Consider the following 20,871-nt stretch of genomic DNA (forward strand, 5'->3'; position numbering starts at 1 on the left):
CAGATATTGTGGGTGATTCTGCCTTGATATTCTGGGTTATATGGTTGTGTGCCATGTAACCCAGAATATGAAGGTAGATAATCTACATTATCTGCCTTGAACTAGATTATATGGCAGTGTGGACTCAGATAACCCAGTTCAACTCAGATATTGTGGGTTATTCTGCTTTGATATTATGGGTTATAAGAGTACTGAGGGTCCCCATGATCAACTGAACATACTTCAGGCATTTACGGGAATGGATTTTGGTTTTGGTACTTGTAGTTCCCTTGGTGGCGAAAGCAGTGAATCCAACTGAGGTAAGATCTGGAACAAACTTGGCACACACACAGACCCAGGTTAGCCAACTGTGTATACAGGCCTGGTTTGCGGGTGACTGACCTAGGATCTGGGAGTTAGTTTACTCTTATGCAGAGAACCCTGAACCCAGCTGAGGACGGATGTGCAGCAAACTTGGCCCAAAGACCCAACATGGCCAGCTGTGAATACTGGCAGTGTTTGGGGGGTGATTGCCCTGGGAATGTGGGAGGTGTAGCTCACCTTTATCTAGGCAACACTGAACCAAGCACCACAGGGTTCCCAAGATAGTAGTAAATCCAAAAAAGCGCCTTCTTTGGGGCGGGAGCTTTGAAGGTTTTGCTGAGAGAGGGCGCCTTGGCCGCAGAAAAGAGGAGTCGTCACCCTTTCCCGACCTCCCTTCTTCAGCTGAGTGGGGTTCCTTTTGTGTCGGGGAAGGAGAAGCAGCAAAAGTGGCTCTTCCGTCCTCTCGTCCTTCAGTCGAAGGAGGTTGGCTCCCGGAGGAGACCCCACCCTCCACCGCCCCAAAGTTAGAAATACAGCACCTGGCCCTTTAAGAAGCAGCAGCAGCATTGTCAGCGTTGCTGTGAGTTTTTTGGGCTGGATAGCCATGTTCCAAGTAGCATTCCCTCCTGACGTTTCACCTGCTTCTGAAGGAAGCATCCTCAGGGGTCTGTTGGAAGTGAGGCCAGAGGAGAGAGACTCTGGGACTCCATGCCGCCCTCCTCTTTTCCGATCCTTCACCTTCTTTCGCTAGTGTTTTTACCTCAGGAGGGAAGGCACACCAACCTCCATTCCCACCATGAGGGGAAGGTGGGCCCAGCTTAGGAAGCCATTCAGGGGTGGCCTTTCTCCTCTGACGGGGCGGGAGGAGGTGAGGGTGGTGGTGGCGGGGCTCCAGAGGCAAGGTGGGTTTCTCAGAAGCCCCCTTCCTTGGCCTTGGTTGCCCTAGGAGTCCTGGAAGTGGTAGTTCAGGCATGGGCCAAGTTGGGCCCTTCCTCCAGGTGTTATCTATGGCAGTTATGGCGGCGGCGGTGCAGCAGTTTTAAAACTCCCTCATGGCAGCGTGCTTGCAAGGGTGGGCGGCGGTGAGTGGTCCGCGCAAGCGCAGATGTATTTTTGTGTTTTTGGGGTTGTGTGGGCCATGGTTGTGTATTCGAATGTTGGTTTAGTGGTTTAAACCCAGCTGCAATGGAGTTGTGTTGTTAATTTTCGTGGTTGTGGCTGTTGTAGTTTCTTTGTTTACTTTACGGTAAAAACGGTCAGAACACATTTATATATATAGATTGTACAGAGACAACATTTGCCTTGCTCCCAGTGGAATATGTTCACTGCGCCTGACTATTAGCTATTGGTTTTGAGTATGTTTTAATGTATTATATGTTTTATGATTTTATGTTTATATGTTTTAAATCTATTTATGTGATTGAATTTTATTGTTTATTGCTGGGCTTGGTCCCCATGTGAGCCACCCCGAGTCTCTTTGAGGAGATGGGGCGGGATATAAGAAGAAAGTTGTTGTTGTTGTTGTTGTTGTTGTTGTTGTTGTGTTATTACTAGGTTTCTAACTCAGGCACAACCAGTACATATAATGCAAAACATATAAAAAACCAAATGCACAAACATTCTTGATTTGCATACCTGGCATGAAATTTCAAACATGATTTTTTGAAGCTGTATAGGTGCATCCCAGCTTGTATATCTTTGTTCTGTTTCCTACCACATCATAACAGCAGGTTTTAAAAATGTGGAAAGTGCCTTTAGAGAAAGAAGCTTTATCTTTTTCTACCTTTTCTTAATCCTCCTTGCATACAGCTTGTCTGAACCACCAACCTGTAACCTACTGTAGTAGTCATGTGCGCACCAGGTACTAGACCAAGATGCAAAGGCTGTTCTTAAGGGTGAAGGCAGAGAATGAGACCAGGAAGGTTACCAAGCCCTCAGCTATCCATATCCACTTGGCAGGCTTCCATTGACTTGGCGGTCACAAATTATGTAAGCCTAACTTAGCTACCAGATTTGAAGTTATGCTCTGAAGCCAAATGGCTATGTAACAGTTTTTTTGTTTTCTCAAAGTACAAGTATCCCATTTTCTTGATGCAATGGGTAATAAACAGAATATACTGAAATTAAGAAACAAGTCTGTCCCTTACCAATTTGGATTCTCCAAGCTTTCCCGGAAGACTGATTCTTCTTTTAGGGTAGCATACTCTGTCCATGTCAGACAATGCGTTTTCATAGACATAACTCTTTTCTTTACGTTAACCCAAGATTCCTCTTCTAAGTAGACCTCAGATACTTTGAGGACACTAACCTGTCAGACATAATGATTAGACGGGTCAATAATTCAAAGTATTTAGATACTTTTTGGATTTAAGATATGTTCTAATCATATAATAAAGTTAACAGCTATGCTAATGATCATACCCATCAACATCATGTATTCCTTGACAATAATACACAATAGTAGTTAGTGATGAAATCATGCAGATATTAGGAAACCCATTTTCACTGCTCTGTGCCTTGTTAGATTTTGCCAGCTGCAATGTTTTAAGTGAAGCAACAACTTAATTTATGTGACATTTTAGTTTCTTGTATGTCCAATTTCAAGTAATGAATTCAAACTCATCTGCTGACTGTTGCACACAACACATAAACAGCCAAAACATTTAGTTCATTTTACATTCTGTTTGGTACCTGCAAATTTTATGTTTTCCCATCTGGAAGAGGCATGAAAGGGGCAAACAGAAATGTGACAGAGAGACATTATTTAACTTTCAACATGGAATAAAGACTTTCAAATCATCACTTCAGAAAATGGAAAACAGAAGAATGTAAAAATGAAGGGCTGTTAACTTGAAATGTTCAGACGTAAGAAGTTACCACTTATTTATTCCAGAACAAGATTCCTTGAGAGATGCTGCTATTACTTCCTCCTCAAGATCTTATGTTCAAACTTGTGCTGGTTTCTGAAAATGATCTATTTAGACACTAATGCGATGATCTATGATTTGAAATGCAATCCTGTCATGAAATGCAGCTTGCTATCCCATGAGGTGAGGAAATAATTTTATCAAGTGAAAACAAACTTGGAAAGTTTGCCTACCCTGTTAAAAACTAAAAAGGTTCAGTGCTGACTGCAATGAATTACCTTTCTCAAAATGTATGGAATTACATTCTGGCACGTAGCAATCCTTCTTCGGTATACGATTCCTGTAGACAAATCTGACATAAAAGGACAAACTGAGCCTTCATACAAACAGAATAAAGTCAAACAATTCTACTCCATGTGTAAACAGACACACAAGCAAATGTATGTAGCAAAGGGATGTATTTTCTCTTCCAAATTCAATCCCACCTGCTGGATGGACCACAATGAAATACTACAGTTTAAAGGAAGCTTAGTCCAAAAAGGGTGCTATCTTTTTCTCTATCAATACACCAAAAATTCCCCAGCCAGGGAACAGATGGTTGGGATCAAACATTTTATTGGCATCAGTGCCTGTGATAACAAAGCATAACACACAATGCCAGGCTCTCAGAAGTGGCTGGGACTGCACTGAAACACTTAAAATTTGGCATACAGCAGCTGGAGAGTCAATTTCAGAGGCATTTGCATTACCAGCTACATGCTTCAAAAATCTTCATGGATCGGCACTTGAGATCAAAAATGGCTCTTTTTGCTCACTATGCATTTTAAAATACAGCTTTGGAGAACAAAATATCCCTCCTTCACCCACTATTGTCAGTGTTCAAGAAGTGAAGCAATTCCCTGGAACAATGAAGATTTATTTTTCCATTGAGCTTGGCCAGTTTTTTAAAAAACCAAACTCTTTTTTTAAGTGCACATGTACATATACACACAACACGGAACCTGTGAAAAATTGCAGTTATTGGGCTACAATGCAACTTCTACACACTTTTTACATTTTAATATTTAATTATTCTCTTCAAGTCCAGAAGCCTCAAGACGGTGTTAACTGATAATCTGACTGGGCAAACAGCCCAAGTGGAAAAAGAGTTCTTACGCAGTGACAAATCTCTCTCACACTACATTTTATTTGATTTTTTTTCCCCAGCGAAGGCAGCGCTTTGCAGTGGGTTTTAAATAACCATGCTGACAGTATATTTAGCGCACCAATTTGACACATTTATAAGCGGTCATAAGTTGATATTTCACAAGAAAGGAAGGTAGATTCAGCGACCATCTAAAATAATGCACAATGGAAAGTTCTAATTTTGATTTTGGGGAGAGGGGGGGAAATGCCTTGGTCATCCCAGTCAAATGACAAAATGCATGAGGAAAAAGTAGAAAAAAGAAGTGATGGCAGGAGTTCTGCCTGCTTCACACAGTAATGATAATCTCTTAAAGAATGCATGGCTTATAAAACAACTGCACACCTATTCCTCAGCAAGCAGAACTTTCCATTTTATCTGGATTACATTTTGGGTTGGTTTGGTTTTCCCCTCCATTCCTAAAGCGATTCCAAGAACCAGTCGATTCCTAAGGTAAAGGGAAAGGTTTTCCCTGACATTAACTCTAATCATGTCTGACTCTGGGGGTTGGTGCTCATCTCCATTTCAAAGCTGAAGAGCCAGCGTTGTCCGTAGACACCTGCAAGGTCATGTGACTGGCATGACTGCATAGAGGGCTGTTACCTTCCCACTGCAGCAGTACCTATTGATCTACTCACATTTGCATGTTTTCGAACTGCTAGGTTGGCAGAAGCTGGGGCTAGCAGTGGGAGCTCACTCAATTCCCTGGATTCGAACCACCAACCTTTCGGTCAGCAAGTTCAGCAGCTCAGTGGTTTAACCCGCTGCGCCACCAGGAGCTCCCTAAAGTGACCCCAAAAACTGGCACTTCTGTTACCAAGAGACAGAAATAATAGATAGTGAGCCATTCATACATTTAAGACATATCCTTCCAAATCTATCTGTGAACTGGTCATGCAGATTAGCTTTCTTCAACCAGAATCTTCCATATATGGATGACCAAATTTTGGATGTGAATTATATGAACTACAACTCATCTGGGGGCACCCCACTGTGATTGACAAGATATTAAACCAAGAGTCAAACTGTCTTCTAGGATCTCATACTAAGCAGCCTTCAGGAAAATCCCAATCTACTTGTCCGAACGTATCTCCTCCTATGAACCAGTAAGATCACTAAGATCATCTGGAGAGTCCCTGCTCTCGGTCCCACCTGCCTCACAGGCGCAGCTGGTGGGAACGAGGGACAGGGCCTTCTCGGTGGTGGCTCCCCGACTGTGGAACGCCCTCCCTGGAGATATCCGACAGGCTCCTACCCTGCTGGGATTCAGAAGGGCCGTGAAAACATGGTTATGTGCCCAAGCTTTTGATGAGTAAATGACAAAGTTGACATGGCCTGATTTAAGGATGAAGCATGAGGATCTCGGATGAATGGAATTAATTATATATATGTTTTTAAGGTTTTTATAATGTGTTTTAACAATGTTATTAACAGATCTGTTTATATTGTTTTGCTTTTATGATTGCAATTTGAGCATTAAATTTTGCCAATTTTTGTAAGCCGCCCTGAGTCCCCTCGGGTGAGAAGGGCGGGGTATAAATGTTGTAAATAAATAAATAAATAAATAAAAAGACATCCACCAAAACAATGTGCTTTTTGGTGCTGTCCAGGAAATATATCTGAGGAGCTATAATGGCTGATTGGATATGAAGGCAGAGAGAGGTCCCGTAGGACCTAAAGCAGGGTTGGTCAATCTTGGCATGTCCAAAGGCCAATGAGCTCCTCCAAGGATATGCATTCTCCCCTATTTATCTCCTAAGACAGGTCACCCACTATAGTTTGTAAACTTTGTGGCATGCACACTTTAACAGGAAAGTTAGAAAAATAATTCTTAGTTCATTTCAAAATCACAAGTAAATAATAACAAATTGTAAGCAAAAAAGCTTACCTGTTTTCTCTTCTACGGTTTTTACAGCTATAACATGTTTTTCCATTGGACTTGGATACTAGAGAGAGAAAAATGTGGAGTGTACATTTTACAAATTATTATGAAAATAGAAAAAAAACTACCAACTTCTGGTTTACAAGATATATAATCAACCATACTTGCTTCAAGAATACCAGTTGCTTTGAATTTCTCAAAGTACTCTGTTGAGCACATGGTTGATTTGCCCTCTCCTGCTCTGACCCAAAATGAAAAAAGAAGGGTCCACTTATTAATTTATTTTAAATAAAGCAGTTCCCTTCAATGCTGAAGTGTTTAGGCTGAAGTATGGTTTAAGAACAAGCTGGGATTTTTACCAGTTTTTACCAGGGATGAAAGATAGGTGTTGGCACGGTTGTGAACAAAGAGGGGTGTTCAATCATATGATATGGGAGTGTGATCGGGTGCAAGAATACTGGAGAATGATTGAAGGAGAAATCAATAGAATGCTAAATCTACAAATAGTAATAGTTAATAGAAATGTACTACATGCAAGGATAACAGAAGTGAAGAATATACAAAAAGAAAAAAATGATTGACAAATTAATAGCATGTGCACAAATTGTTTTAGTGAGCGGTTGGAAAGATAAAACAAAATGGACTCTGACTAATTGGTATAAGTATATAGTTGATATGTTAAATGTAGAAATCACAAATTGCAAATGGAATAATATAGATAAAATTTAAAATATTGCAATAATTAAGGGGATGTGGGAACCAGTTAAGAACTATTTAGAGAATGTATTAAGATGTGAAGTGGAAAAATTAAGATTGAGATTGATATTTCAAATGTAACTTCTGTAGTTTGTTGTATAAAGTGTATGTACAAGGAGGGGAGGGTGGGAGTGGGATAAAATGACAAAGCAACAATAAAAACAATTTTTTTAAAAAAAGAACAAGCTGGGATCTGAAAAAAACAGTTTGATCTTGGCTTGTTGTCTCTAGTCATGGTTTAAACAAACCAAGTTCCCAGACTCTAGACCTCGGAGGAAATTGCAGATTAAAAACAGTAAAGCTTCCAATTTTATCTTCTAGAATGCAAACCAGATGTAAATACCTGAGGCTCTGCCCAGCCCACAGGTATCGTAAGAAAATACAGCTGACCATTAAATGCAAACCCTATCATTGAATCTCAACATTGTCAGCTATTCCTGTAATCAATGAACAAAAGGGATGTATAAGAGAAGAATAACTTGTAATCAAATGTTTGTTTGCATAGCACATATTCAATTTGCATTTTAAGTTAATATTAAGAAATGTCTGGACATATTGCCTACATTTGTTCAAAAGTCATAAGATCTATTCCTCAGGTGGTAATTGTATCCATGGCAGTCTAAGCTTAATTATAGCATGTCTGTTCATACTTAAAACTTAAAAGTAATAATTTGGGGAAATAATATTCTGTATCCCTGGAAACAGACAAGCTGCTACTCAGTTATTACTGACATAGCATTTGGTCTCTGAAAGGCAAACTCTGATGTCCATGTAAGCAGTGGCATATTAAAATGAGGTTTAATATGAAGAATACAAAGCATTTCATCCATTTTGTTTTACTATTCTGAAGGTAGGATAAATCTTCAAAGGATCTATTATTTCTCTCATAATCCTGTAGCATACTTCTTTGTGTCAATTACTTTGTGATCTAAAAATTCAATGTGAAATTGTTCCTGTCCACATGAATGCATTTTAACATACAAATCAAGTAATAGTACAAAAGTGTGTAAGCACAGGTGTTTGCATAAAAACACATCACAATACAAAATGTATTAAAAAACAAAACAAAAAATAACCAAGTTGATAAAGCTAGAACAAACATAGTAACAGTAAATGGATTGTATAATGATCACAAAATCCAGATGTGTAATAATATGAAAAACCCTGTAAAACTCCAGAACTGCATAACATGTGATTCTATGTTTATTGCAAGACATTTTTTATTAAGTGAGTACAAGACTTCCTATTGGCAGTTAAAACAGGTGCTTCCACATTTCCTGCATTCAAATGGCAAGTAATAGTGCAATTACAGTACCAATGAAACAGTCTATAAGACCCATTCGTGTGAAACTATAAAGCTATTTGCCTAAATCTTCCTCTAAGTAGCAGATTCTGTTGTCCAAGAATGTTAATTATGAAAGACTCAGTTTTGTATATTCTAGTATAGTGGATATGAGAGAGATAGCTTGTGGGCAGGTGGAAATTTTAACAATAAGCAGGACTACAGCTTCCACATAACTCTTAAAAATAGGATCAGGTTTTCCTAAGGTGATTATATAATCAGATTACGGAAAAAGTGACACAGAACAAATGACTTGACAGGTCAACAGAAGTACAGTAAATTCCCCATATCTGTGAAGGATATATTCCTGGATGGATCATGATTACCTGAATTTTCACATACAACTGAACTCAATAGATTAGCTGACTTCTGGTCACAACATTCCATAAAGTTACACTGGAGGACCTAGATTCCTAAAAATATATAATGTCTAAGAATTTGGCAGTATACCATAAAATTGCCTGGAGAACCTAGCCAATTCTTAGAAACCCACAGAAAGTGACAAAACCCATAGAAAGTGACGGATATAGATCCACGGTTACAGGGCCTTACTGTACCACTCTTTGGGATCTACAGAGTTTGCTCCTATATTCCAAATCTGGTTCTATAGAACAAAAATAAACCAAAAGAAAAATAGAGGAAGCCAATTTCAAAAAAAGAAAAGTGTTGTCAGAAATTTTCAAAGGTTTGAAGAATGTGGATCATTTTCTAAGGATTTTCAGTAATTTCAGTAACATCTCCTAACTTTCTTTCTATATTTTTATAAGTTACATTCAACTTAACTTTTCAATAATTTCTACCAGATCATTTTTTAAATATTTGATTTAAGGTTAATTTTTCTAGCAGAAACTATGCAGAGTAGCCACATCCATCTGCACCTGATGGGGGCCGAATTAGGTGGCTGTTGCTGTCCTTTCCATTTCTTAAAATTCTATCTAATCCAGAGGCAATATTGCATACGGGAAGTTCTACTAGAACTGTGAACATTTCAGAAAGATAAGAAACATTCTGGGAATTCGCGGGTCTATGCATTATGTATGTATTTATTTATTTAAATGTTATCCCTTGTCTCTCCCATGGCTTATACAATTAAAACAAGCATATAGTTCACATATAATTAAATACATATATATAAATATATATTAACAAAAACACACAAAATGAATTGTGCACTTGTTTTAATATAAAAGCAAAATATATTAATGTATATATCACTGAAATCAAAACAGGCACTAACAATAAAGATAAAAGAGGCACTAACCATGAATATTAAAAGCAGTAAAGCAGTTTAAAAGCAGCACAACACACTATTAAAAGCCATATTCTTATAGTCATTTCAGAAAAGCCAACTGGAATAAAGAAATCCATATTTTAGACAGATCTTCTATGGAGGTAAGAAGGAGCCCACACTGCCAAGCAGAGCCAAACTGTATTGGGTACCATGTCACCCTCTCTGTCCTTCACCCAGCCCTCTGTATCATGGCACTCTCCGGCTGCGACAGAGGGGTGCTATCTGTCCACCATTGTGTGTAGTGACATCTGACAGGGAGACAGAGCACTGACAGAGAAAGAGGGAAGAAAGGAATCCACCTTCCTCTCCCCTTCCGTCCCAAAGCATCCCACTGCCCCGGCTGACATCACTGCTTGCAATACTGGACAAGTAGAACCAGAAACCACCATGACATGGAGGCCAGGGAGAAAGATAACTGCCCTCCCATGTCCATTAGCCACCCATGCCCGCAAAATATAGGATGGCTATACAGTGGAAATGGCTGCAGCTATTGGAAATGGCTGCAACTGAAAATGGGTACAGTTGCAGCCATTTCCAAACTGCCCAACAGTTTCCACAGGCTCAAAGTTAGGGAGCAGTCCAAATTCTGTGCCAGAATTTAGACTTTCCTTTGACTTTAGGTAACGTGGAGGCAAGGCCATGTTGAGGTGGCCTTGCCCCATGTTACCCTGGATGAGTCCCGTGTGGCATTTGGATGCCATGGGACTGATCCTGCTTGATAACGACCTTATTGGTCAGTGTAGCTTTTGTGAAGAAACAATAGCAACAGTGAGCTGCCCTGTCTTCCCTAAATAGAGAATTCCAAAGCCTAGGAGCAGTCACAGAGAAGGCCTTCATTACATGTCCTTGTGATGGTAGAATGAGAGGGAGGCCTTACCTGAAGAGCACAAATCCATGCACACTTATTTAGGAGGGTAAAGTCCTTCAAATAACCTGGGCTCATGTAGATAGGGCTTAACAAGTGCTTCCTATAGCCAGCTCTAGTAAGCAATTGGGTGACAGCAGCTCTTTGGCCTAGATGATGTTTTTAAATTCAAGGAACCATACACAAAGCCTGTCACTGTGATCAAAATAAGATATTCTTGTATTGCTGATTGTAAATGGGCTATATTAATATTTTTAATGAGACTTTTCCCCGCCTTCCCTGAGCACCCCTATTTTATCCTCAAGCCTCACTCGGAGTCCTGCACAAGATCACCTCTGCACATACTGTTCTTATGCCCAGGTTTTTAAAGTAACTGATATGTTTTTATGGTTTTTTTTTGCTGTTTTATGTTGTTTTATACTATATTTTTATATTGTTTTTAATTTCATGGATTCTTTTAACTTATGTCGATGTTGGGCTCGTGCCCATGTGAGCCGCCCCGAGTCCCTTCGGGGAGATGCAAAAATAAAGTTGTTATTATTATTATTATTATTAACACAAAGACATAGTATGACACAGCAAACGAGATATATATGCTGGATTTCATATCACAAAATCACAAGTCGAACACTTCCCAAGTGTTTAGGACTTTGTGATGTATTTTCGGATGATGCGTGCAGACCCCAGTAAGGTGGTGGTGGTATTATTATTATTAGTATCTCTCCTATACAATGTGCTGGATCATTCAAATTGTTGTGCTGGGCTGTGTGTGCATGCACACATATTTAATTGTGGATGTTTTAACCTGGTTTTCATTTTTAAGTTATTTAATATCTTTTTAATTTTTGTATTTTGTGTATTTTAATTTGTTGTAAGCATCTTTGAGAACCAAATGGGGAAAGGGCAGGATATAATGTATTGACATAGCCCAACAACAAAAAAATACAACCGAGCAGGTAGAATGATAATATATACATTTTTTTTGGTGTCTTCGTTTTTAGGCCTGTTCCTGGGGTTATTTGGGGCCCTGATTCAGAAAATTGCATTGGATAGACGGCATCAACTCTAGTTTCTTAGATATGGTGACCAGGGTTTTCTATAGACAAGCAGATTAAGTGGTATATAGCATATGTTCTGCATCTCAAAAATAGAGCTGATGGGGAAAATTTGTGCCTTTTTTGGAATCATCAGGTCAAATATACCCAGAAACAGGGCTGACATTTGAGGCACCAAAACGTGTGTTGGCTAATGTTATTGTTTGTACTATTACTATAATTCCAACAAGAACCACCCAGGCTGCAGCACAGACTACTGCAGAATCGTCACAGGCTGTACACAAGGCATGTCACACAACTGACAGAAAACTATCCATGCTGAATGAATCAAAAAGAGCAGAAGTCTTATTCCGGTCTCCTTTACCAAAACACTTCGTGCAAATATCCCTATAGCCAATTTTAAATAGCAATCCCTTAGTACTTTTGCACTTCAGAAGATGAAGCATATGTCATTTACGACAATATGGTTTACAGTTAGTTGCATTTGGCTGTCTCATGATCTATTTACAGGAAGACAATTGTCATAAACTGCTGCATCCATCATGGGGTGGTGCAGCATTATCATCTGTCAATCCTAAATTACTTAAGGCAAAGAAAGGAGTGAATCAACAGATCTCCATTACAGAAGAATTTCAGGTTTTACAACAAAATAGCCAAAGGTAACAATGATGTATTATGCGAGAGGAGGTTAAAATGTGAATAAAATTTAAGAGGTATATGGAGTGGTAGAGTACTTCAGTGCATTTTTCTGTATAGATGAGAAGTACAGATCCGTAAGCTTAGTGGAAAGTTTTTTGTTTACTAGTAAGTGCACTAGTAAATCCAACTGTACACTTCTGTAACTCTACTACCACACCTCCAAAATGATTTAATGCCATCTGGTGGTGAAGTGTAGAAGCATATGAAATATGTGAGAACAAGATACAGCCATGAGCAAAGTATACATACATGCAATTGAGTGAGTGAGTGACTGAGCAAGCGAAAGAAAACTAGCAAAATATATACCATGAGTTCAGGACTGAAATTCAGTCGTTATGCTAAAGCTTCTGAAATGATATTCACCAAATTTCTAGGATATATGAGAAAGTCTTTTACTCAGCTACAAATGAATGGCAATACAACCCCCATACGTATGGGAGATACATTACCAGAATTCACGTAGATATATGAAACTGCAGATAATGGTGAATCTATTATAGTCAATGGGAGAAATGATAAAAAAATATTGAGAAGAAGGTGTACTGAAGTACTGAGAAGGTGATGATTTTTTTTAAATCCTGTATTCTATCCTGTATTCCTTGTGAATAGGTGGAACCACGTATATTGGTTCCATGGATATTGGGGGGGGGGGGGGGGAGGCATACTAAATCAACCACAGTCATCTGATATTGTAGTGTCAATTGCATCATGCATTGCAGTATCAACTTTGACTGACATGACATTAGTCAATCTCAACTAGAGTAGATCAATTAACTGCTGAATGGTGAGTCAACACATTGGTAAAACCTGCTGAATCAGGATTAGTTACAGGATTTAGGTCTTTATTTTAAAATATTGCTAAGATATCATGAGGATTTGTTAAAATGATTTGGACAAGGCAGATCAATGTTTGTCACAATACCATTCCATCTCTAAATCAGAACCATACAAAGTAAGTAATTTTTTAAAACCATTCCCATCCATGTACAATTTACTACCTATAGAAAGAAGCTTTTGTGACAGGAGTTAAATTTGCTAAAGAAAGGGGGCAACTTCTATTTATTTTTAACTAAAGTGATTGGCATTGATTAGAATTTCAACATTAAAGTTTCCCTAAAATTAAGTTACTAAGTAATCAACGAGCCAAGGCACTTAAAAGTCAATGCATTTTACATTACCCAGATGGTTCTTTTTGCAAAGCCTGGTCCTGTTCAATTTTTCCAGAGCTATTTCTCATTTACCTTTAATTACCTTAAGCCCTAAAAAAATTGCAAAGTTTAGGACATAATTAGGAAGAGCAGCTTAGGGGGAAGGGATCATTTTTACACCAAGGTAGTCTTTAATATTTTGCAACAGAAACCACACGGAGGCTCTTCATCTGTCCAAAGAAACTAAATTTTCATCATGATCCATGTGAGAATCAGTAAGATTTTAAAAAGGGAGAGGGAATAAGGAAATTAAATTATAAGGAAAGGGAAAGTAAGTACAGTATATGCTATTTCATATGAAATTGGGCTTTCAAAACTATTTCTCTCCTAAACTCAAAAGCAGGACAAGGAGAGACAAATAAAATGGATATAACTCTTTACATTTATTAAGGTAAACCTTTTAATGTAACAGTAAATTTAATCATTTTAAAATTAATTTAATGGTTATAATTAAATTGTTTTAAAATGTATTCCAGCCTAAATGATATGGAACTAGTTTAGTTTAGATTAGTTTTTTTTCAATTTATTAACAGTTTAGTAATAGTAATCTAGCAATATTAATGTGTTAACCTTTACCATTTCCTTCATTATAGCTGAGAAATTGTAGTATATAAATCGACATAGGTTAGTACATTTTTCATTTTTAAAATCATAAGTCATGGTCTCCTATTTAATAGGTCACATGATTAATTTTGCTTGGTGATTTTTTCCTGGTTGTATATACGTAGACACACTCACATATGAACTATTCAGTTTCCCTCTAAATTTTGCAAAAATATTATCCTACGTTTAACAACAATTCAGGTGTGGAGGAGTATTTGGGATTACTTGCCAAAGCTTTACATGTTTTTTTTGTTTGTTTTTTTTGTTTGTTTTTTGGGGGGGGGGGGGGGTTGCCGTCCTTTCTACTGATCTCCACTAAATACCAGATTGCAAACCACTTCTGAAACCCCCTTCCACTATGGTTATAAAGACACTTGCTTATGTTCTTCCAGGAGGTTCAAAATTTAGAGTAGATGTTTATTGCCTTTTATTGCTTTTCCTGTTCCCAACAAGCACAGGGGCAACCCAAGGTGGACATAACATTTGATGAGCTCAGTTTGAGAGACTGCAGATCCTTCCTTGCCATTAGAACATGCAAACATGCCTTTACGTTCATCCTTCATTTCTCCCTGTCTGTTCATAGCAACATCTTCCCTCGGTAAGGGGCCTAGAAGCTTGCACAGATGTATGTGTCTTGCTGGTTAGCTTTGTGCAAACATTATTACAACATGGATTTAGGAACTTGTTACAGCAGGAGAGACTATTTTGTGATGAAAGTACTGCTGTTTCAAGAGCCTGTGGTCTTCTTTTCAAAATCCTGATATGAGATCATGAATTTCCTGTTTTGTTGCCTGTTGAAAAGGATGGAAAACTTGAGATACAGTGCAACTGCTGATTAATATATTTATATCTGCTGCTATTTCTAGAATGTATTTACTTTCATCACTCATTCTCATCCAAAACTTTTTAAAAACTATAAGAAACCATCATCACTTTTAAAGTGAAGCCCCCACTAAGAAAGTTAGAAGATATATTATTATTCCACAGGTGAACTATGTAAACAAAAATGCTTTTAAACAGTCAGCACAGTATTTAATGTTCCCGCTCAAAGAAAATGTTAAAACAAAACAACCTTCTAGTCTTGCTCTAGGATTGTCAGGTTTTCAAAATAGCAATAAGAGACAGCCAACATTCATGATACAGAGTAGCATGGTGCCAGATTAACAATTAGGAAATGATTATATTAATAGAAGAGGCAAAAGCTGGGGAGCATCTAACAGAAACCACGGGGAAAGCTGGAGACACCTCTCATGTATGTACATGAACGTGTGCATGCATGTGGTGTCTCCAAAAATGTATACCCTTTAACAACTATTTCTACCTATGATGATTATTTGAAGATTAAGCAAATTCATTTATATTGAATAAATGTAATAATGATTCAATAAGAGTTGTCGTTATTGATGTTGTTTTGTGCCTTCAAATAATTTCCAATTTATGCTGACTCCCAGGTGAATCTAGTATGGGGCTTCTTTGACAAGATTAAACACATCTTCAGGGGCTTGATTCTGCCTTCCTCTGAGGTTGAGAGAGTGTGACTTGGCAAAGGTCACTACGTGAGTTTCCAACTGAGTGGGTCATAGCCCAACATTCAAACCTCTACAACATGTGGCCTTTTTAGGGGAGCATTTGAAAACTGACTTCAGAAATTTCTGAAGCTGATAATTTCATTCCATTTGCTGACAAAAATAGTACAGCCCCTGAGGAAGGCATATACACACACATATAGAAACGCATTGGGTTTTTGCTATAATAAAGCAGCCATCTATTGAGCATTTTGAGATGTGTTTCCAGTTTTTCCTGAGGGTATTTGTGTTAATACCAAATGAAAGAATGCTATATTATTTTCCCTTCCCCACTGAAACTTACCTACATTTGCAATCCTTAATATACTCCTAAATTAACATGAATTCCCTCCACACACTGGTTAGGCTTTAAGGTGTCTTGAGTAGTCTTTTGTATACATATATTTTTTCTATCCTCTTTGAATTTGGGGAATTAGCATAATGTCTTAATCTGGGTGGTGGATTAACACTTTTGGAGACTAGGGACACATGTATACTGGCCACATAAAGAACTTTCACAGCAAATTATCAGTACAAGATTGGGTATGTTGCAGTGCAAATGTAGATTTGTATAATTCTCCCTCTCTATATTTAAGCAATAAAAGCAATAATATTTTCTCACAGAACCTCTAGCAATGTAAGTACATGTACACTAAAATCTTGCTATGCGAGGAATTATTCTTGTCCTTTTAAATAGTTACCAACTTTTCATCTTGAAGTGATTGTGAAACTACAGTTTCTACAGTCCCAAACTACTGGCCATTCTATTTAGGGATATTAGAGGAATAGTCCATTAACATCTTGGGACAAAAGCTTATTACCATATATCCTATTGCATAAAACAACTACAGAAAAAGACATGTTTGGAAAGAAAAGCACAGGTTTTCAAGCAAGCACATTTACCCTACCATAAAGCAATGAAGGTAGGGTAGAACAATTTGCTGGCACCAGGAAGAGATCATACAACATTGCTGTGTAACTATGGGGTGAGGGGCGTGGCCTTTGTAGATAATTTAAGTCAGCCACTATTTGCAACCTTACCACCTCTGGCTGTGTCATATTTGGCTTTTCATCAAATAGTATATGTACAATCTCAAAGGTAACTGTTGTGACTGCGCCTTCGGGGATTATGGTTGATGGGGATGGAATTCGAAGAGGAAGAAAAAACCCTCGTGATGAGGGTTCACTGGAGGAGTTGCGCAGGAAGCGACTTAGAGAGCTATATGGGGGATCTTCTGAGGAAGATTCAGATGGGGAGATGGATGCTGAGGAACAGGTGGTGGCTGGGGAAGCGGGCACTGAATGGGCACAGCCACCGGAGATGTCTGGGGATTTGGGGCTATGGATACTTCTGAACCTGGGGTTTCTGCAGGAGCTGATCCCAATTGGGATGCTTGGAGAAGGGAGGATGGTTCTTTAAGTGTTCATGGGGCTAAGTGTGGGCAGGATGATTGGGACTCCGACGAATTGCTAGGTACTCCAGATCCACGAGCTCTAGCCGTGTGGAGCTCAGACTCTGAGTAGATTTGGGACACCTGGTGTTTGGGTGTGAGTGTTTGGTCACCCAGGAGGAAGGGGAATAAAATGGGAATGTTTGGCCACTGCACTTTGCGTGTGGCAAGGTGTTGCTGAGGCGCCATTGGGATCTCTGTGTTTCCATGAAGACTGGACTTGGACTATGATTTGAATCTGCTGTTATCACCTAGCTTGGCTCTCGCTGTGTCTTATCGTGGACCTGTTTTGGATGACTGCACCCTCTTCAGACCTTGGATCGGAATTTGACCTTGCTACTGCCTTCGCCCTGTGATTGATGACTACTTTTGGCTTTTGACTCCTGGCTTGCTCTTTGGACACCGCTGTTATCTCCTGACCTGACCTTGGAATCCCGGACAACGTCTTTTCACCATCCTTTTGGAGCCTTCGGCTTTATCCACATTGTGGAAGCAGTCTACTGCATTCTTAGTTTGTTTGTTTGTTTCCTGACCAATTTGGTGTTTTCTTTTGGGAACTGTTCCTTTGAAAACTACAGAGCCGGCTGGCAGGGCTTGGACTCAGAAAGTGCAGTTTGCACTGAGTTTGTTTAGCTTTGTTTTTACCTGCTTGTGTTGCTGAATTATATTTTTGTTTGAACTGCTCTTGAAGCACTGGTAGTGAAGTGTTTCAAGGTTTTTTCTGTGTTAACATTACTTTTTGGCTTATCTGCTGAATAAACTATTTTTGTTCGCTAATTGGCGTCTGACTCTTGACAGTAGCCCTCCCACAATTCAGGAGAACTGTTCCCTTTCAGGACTTTTTTTCAGGAGGGGGAGATAGCTGACATGTTTATCTAAACAAATAGTTGTTTTAAAAATGTATACTTTATTTTATTTTTGAAACAGTGAATTGAGAAAAGGGAAGAGTGTTTTGGGAAACTGATCCAAAAAGCAGCCCAATCAGTGATGTGCACAGGGCCTTGCTAAAAAATTTCCTAGTCACTCGGAGGAGGGAACATTCCAACTAGCTGTGTTTAGATATGACAGTAAGTCAAATTCTTTTGAATTCTGTGTATTTGGGCCAAGCAAAATTTCATGTACATGCCCAATAATTTCTACTGCAAGAGAAAGCAACTATACAAAGCACATACCACCAGTCCCTGGATTGTTTACTTGTGATATCCATACCCAGCACTCTGGGGTGACTCTTCACAACCAGAAGAGAAACAAGCCAATTTGCTGTTTCCAGCTTGCTAGAAAGAAAACTCACCAGAATGTTGGTTTCAGGAACTACAAAAAAACCCACGTACCCTGCATGTTAATGTATGATCCCACTGATCAATGTATGCAGGTGCAACCTCTACATCAGCCCATATTCAGTAGATTAATAATCATCACCACCACCTGTTTATATTCCACCTTTTCCCTAGACCTGGGACCCAAGCTAGTTTACCACATATCTGGACATGCCTTCAGAGTGCTGGAAGAAGGCAGTTCCTTAACTGCCTTCCTACTATTTTATTATATTATGATTTTAAATACAACACTCAATTTTTTGCAACATGAGGCATAGGAGTCCTACACAAAATGACCGAATGGCTCTGATCTTTTCAGCAAAGTACATTTTGCAGCCAGTCTTCTTTCTTCCTTTTCAAATGTATGGGGGATAATATCTTTTTATTGTTTGCTGTTATTTACTGATGGTAGCATTTCTATTGGTAATGTCTCCCAAATAAAACAGGTTGCTGCTGAACAGCTACTGCCAAACAGCTACTGGGCAGCAGCAATAATTGCAGTGGAGTTGTCTCTGGTGAAGGACCCTAAAAGACAACCATGGGGGCACTTTAGCTAACTCATAGTACTGGACAGAAAATGACAATGGGAAATCACTCCAGAATGCCTTTTACCTTGAAAACCCTAACACGAGAAAACAATCTATTCTATTATCAACAATGGCTGGAATCCTGCTGGGGGATATGAATGGGTAAGCACCATGGTTATGGTGCTACACCGTGATCCATCCCAAAGACCTCAAAGTCCAGTCACCATGCAGCAGCTGCTGCAGTCAATGGGGGTCTGTTCCCCTGTCAATTAAGAATCAGCTGATTGATGTTACTATTTCTTCTCACAGTGATTGCTATTGTAACAGGTAGAAATGGGGGCCCTGTTGCAATTCTCCCTCCTGCTGGAGTTTGCTTACATGAATTTGGGGGGGGGGGGGGGGGGGGGAGAGAGAGAGAGAGAGAGACCATTAGCTAGCTGCTTTCTGAACAAGGGAACAGGCCCAGTATCACAGCGGCTGCTGCCCAGTAAATGGGAAATGGGCCCAATTATCATAGGTCAGAATTGATTTGAAGGCACACAACAACAGCTAATGTATTCACTAAGCTAGTGAATATGCTAGGATTGTGAATACGAAACAATTACTGCTGTTGAGATAAAGTATTTGCCAATGCATTCAAATGACAACAGTTGCCCCCACCTCCACACTACTTGAGTATGAAATCTCTTGATAAGTTTAAATTGGATTTTTGAAAATTAAGTACAAGAAAACCATCTCAGCTAATAAGAACAGAGCTAAGCAATGGAAAACCAGCAAGCAGAGAGGCAGATATAAGGAAGGTACACAGGACAAAACTGCATGGAAGAGATATTCATATGACAAGACAAATAAGTACAGTATATTATTACTTGGAGCAGGCGGAGTGGTAAAGATTAGATTACAAAATGACTGTGGTAACAGGATGGTTTGCTGCCATCTTAAACTGATGGACATAAGGGGGGCTCACTCACTGTACCTTCCCATACACTATATAACAAAGAGTAAAAATAAGAAACAGAAGACTGTCCGTGATGTCTAAAATAATATGCAGAGCACTGTAAGACAAAAGTTTTATGTCTAAAAAACTATTCTTTTGTACATTTTGAATAAAGCAGGGATGACATTGAACAAAGTACTCTGAACTCACTGCGCCGAGTGGAAAACAGACAGAGAAACTCTAATTACTTTAAAATCTCACTTCCATTTCTAAGAAGCCACAGCTAGAGGGCAATAAAGTCAGTGTGTTATGAGTACCTATAATTAAATAACAGACACCTCTATTCGGATGAGAACAAAGGAAGAACAGGAAACTATACCTGGGAATTAGAATCTAATGGGCAAACCAGACATCAGATACATGTAAGTGTTTTTAAAAGAATAATCACCAGTCTTGTGAGACTAGAATTAAGAGAATAGCAAGAGGCAAGGAATGCTGAACAAGACTTCTTTAGCAGCTAAACTCGAATGTTTTGTTAGAAGAAAGTCAGAGATATTCATTTATAACATCCATCTTCACTAGTACTTGGAAAAGTTACTTCTCTGGAGCATAACTCTCATAATTATTCAAGGGATTTTGGGTATTATAGTCTAAAGAAAATAACTTTTCAATTTTCTGGGTTTGGGCTTAATAGGTGGTCCCAAGTTTAATGCAGGAATATAAAATATAAAAGCCTCCGGTGGCTCAGTGTGTTAAGGCGCTGAGCTGCTGAACTTGCAGACCGAAAGGTCCCAAGTTCAAACCCGGGGAGCGGAGTGAGCGCCCGCTGTTAGCTCCAGCTTCTGCCAACCTAGCAGTTTGAAAACATGCAAATGTGAGTAGATCAATAGGTACCGCTCCGGTGGGAAGGTAACAGCGTTCCATGCAGTCATGCCGGCCACATGACCTTGGAGGTGTCTACGGACAACGCCGGCTCTTCGGCTTAGAAATGGAGATGAGCACCAACCCCCAGAGTCAGACA

At 39.1% G+C, this 20,871-nt stretch overlaps 1 protein-coding gene across 1 annotated transcript in view; it reads right to left on the minus strand.

The window, feature by feature from the left end:
• The window catches only part of prelid2 (PRELI domain containing 2), a 60,944-nt gene that overhangs the window by 30,134 nt on the left and 9,939 nt on the right, over nucleotides 1-20,871 (minus strand). The window contains exons 2-4 of the mRNA XM_003224101.4: nucleotides 6,242-6,299; nucleotides 3,449-3,522; nucleotides 2,451-2,611 (exon numbers count right to left, since the gene is read on the minus strand). Of these exons, the coding sequence (XP_003224149.1) occupies nucleotides 2,451-2,611; nucleotides 3,449-3,522; nucleotides 6,242-6,299 (293 nt within the window). The remainder of the gene's footprint in view (nucleotides 1-2,450; nucleotides 2,612-3,448; nucleotides 3,523-6,241; nucleotides 6,300-20,871) is intronic.

This window comes from Anolis carolinensis, chromosome 2 (genome assembly GCF_035594765.1).
Source record: "Anolis carolinensis isolate JA03-04 chromosome 2, rAnoCar3.1.pri, whole genome shotgun sequence".
Lineage (NCBI taxonomy): Eukaryota > Metazoa > Chordata > Lepidosauria > Squamata > Dactyloidae > Anolis > Anolis carolinensis.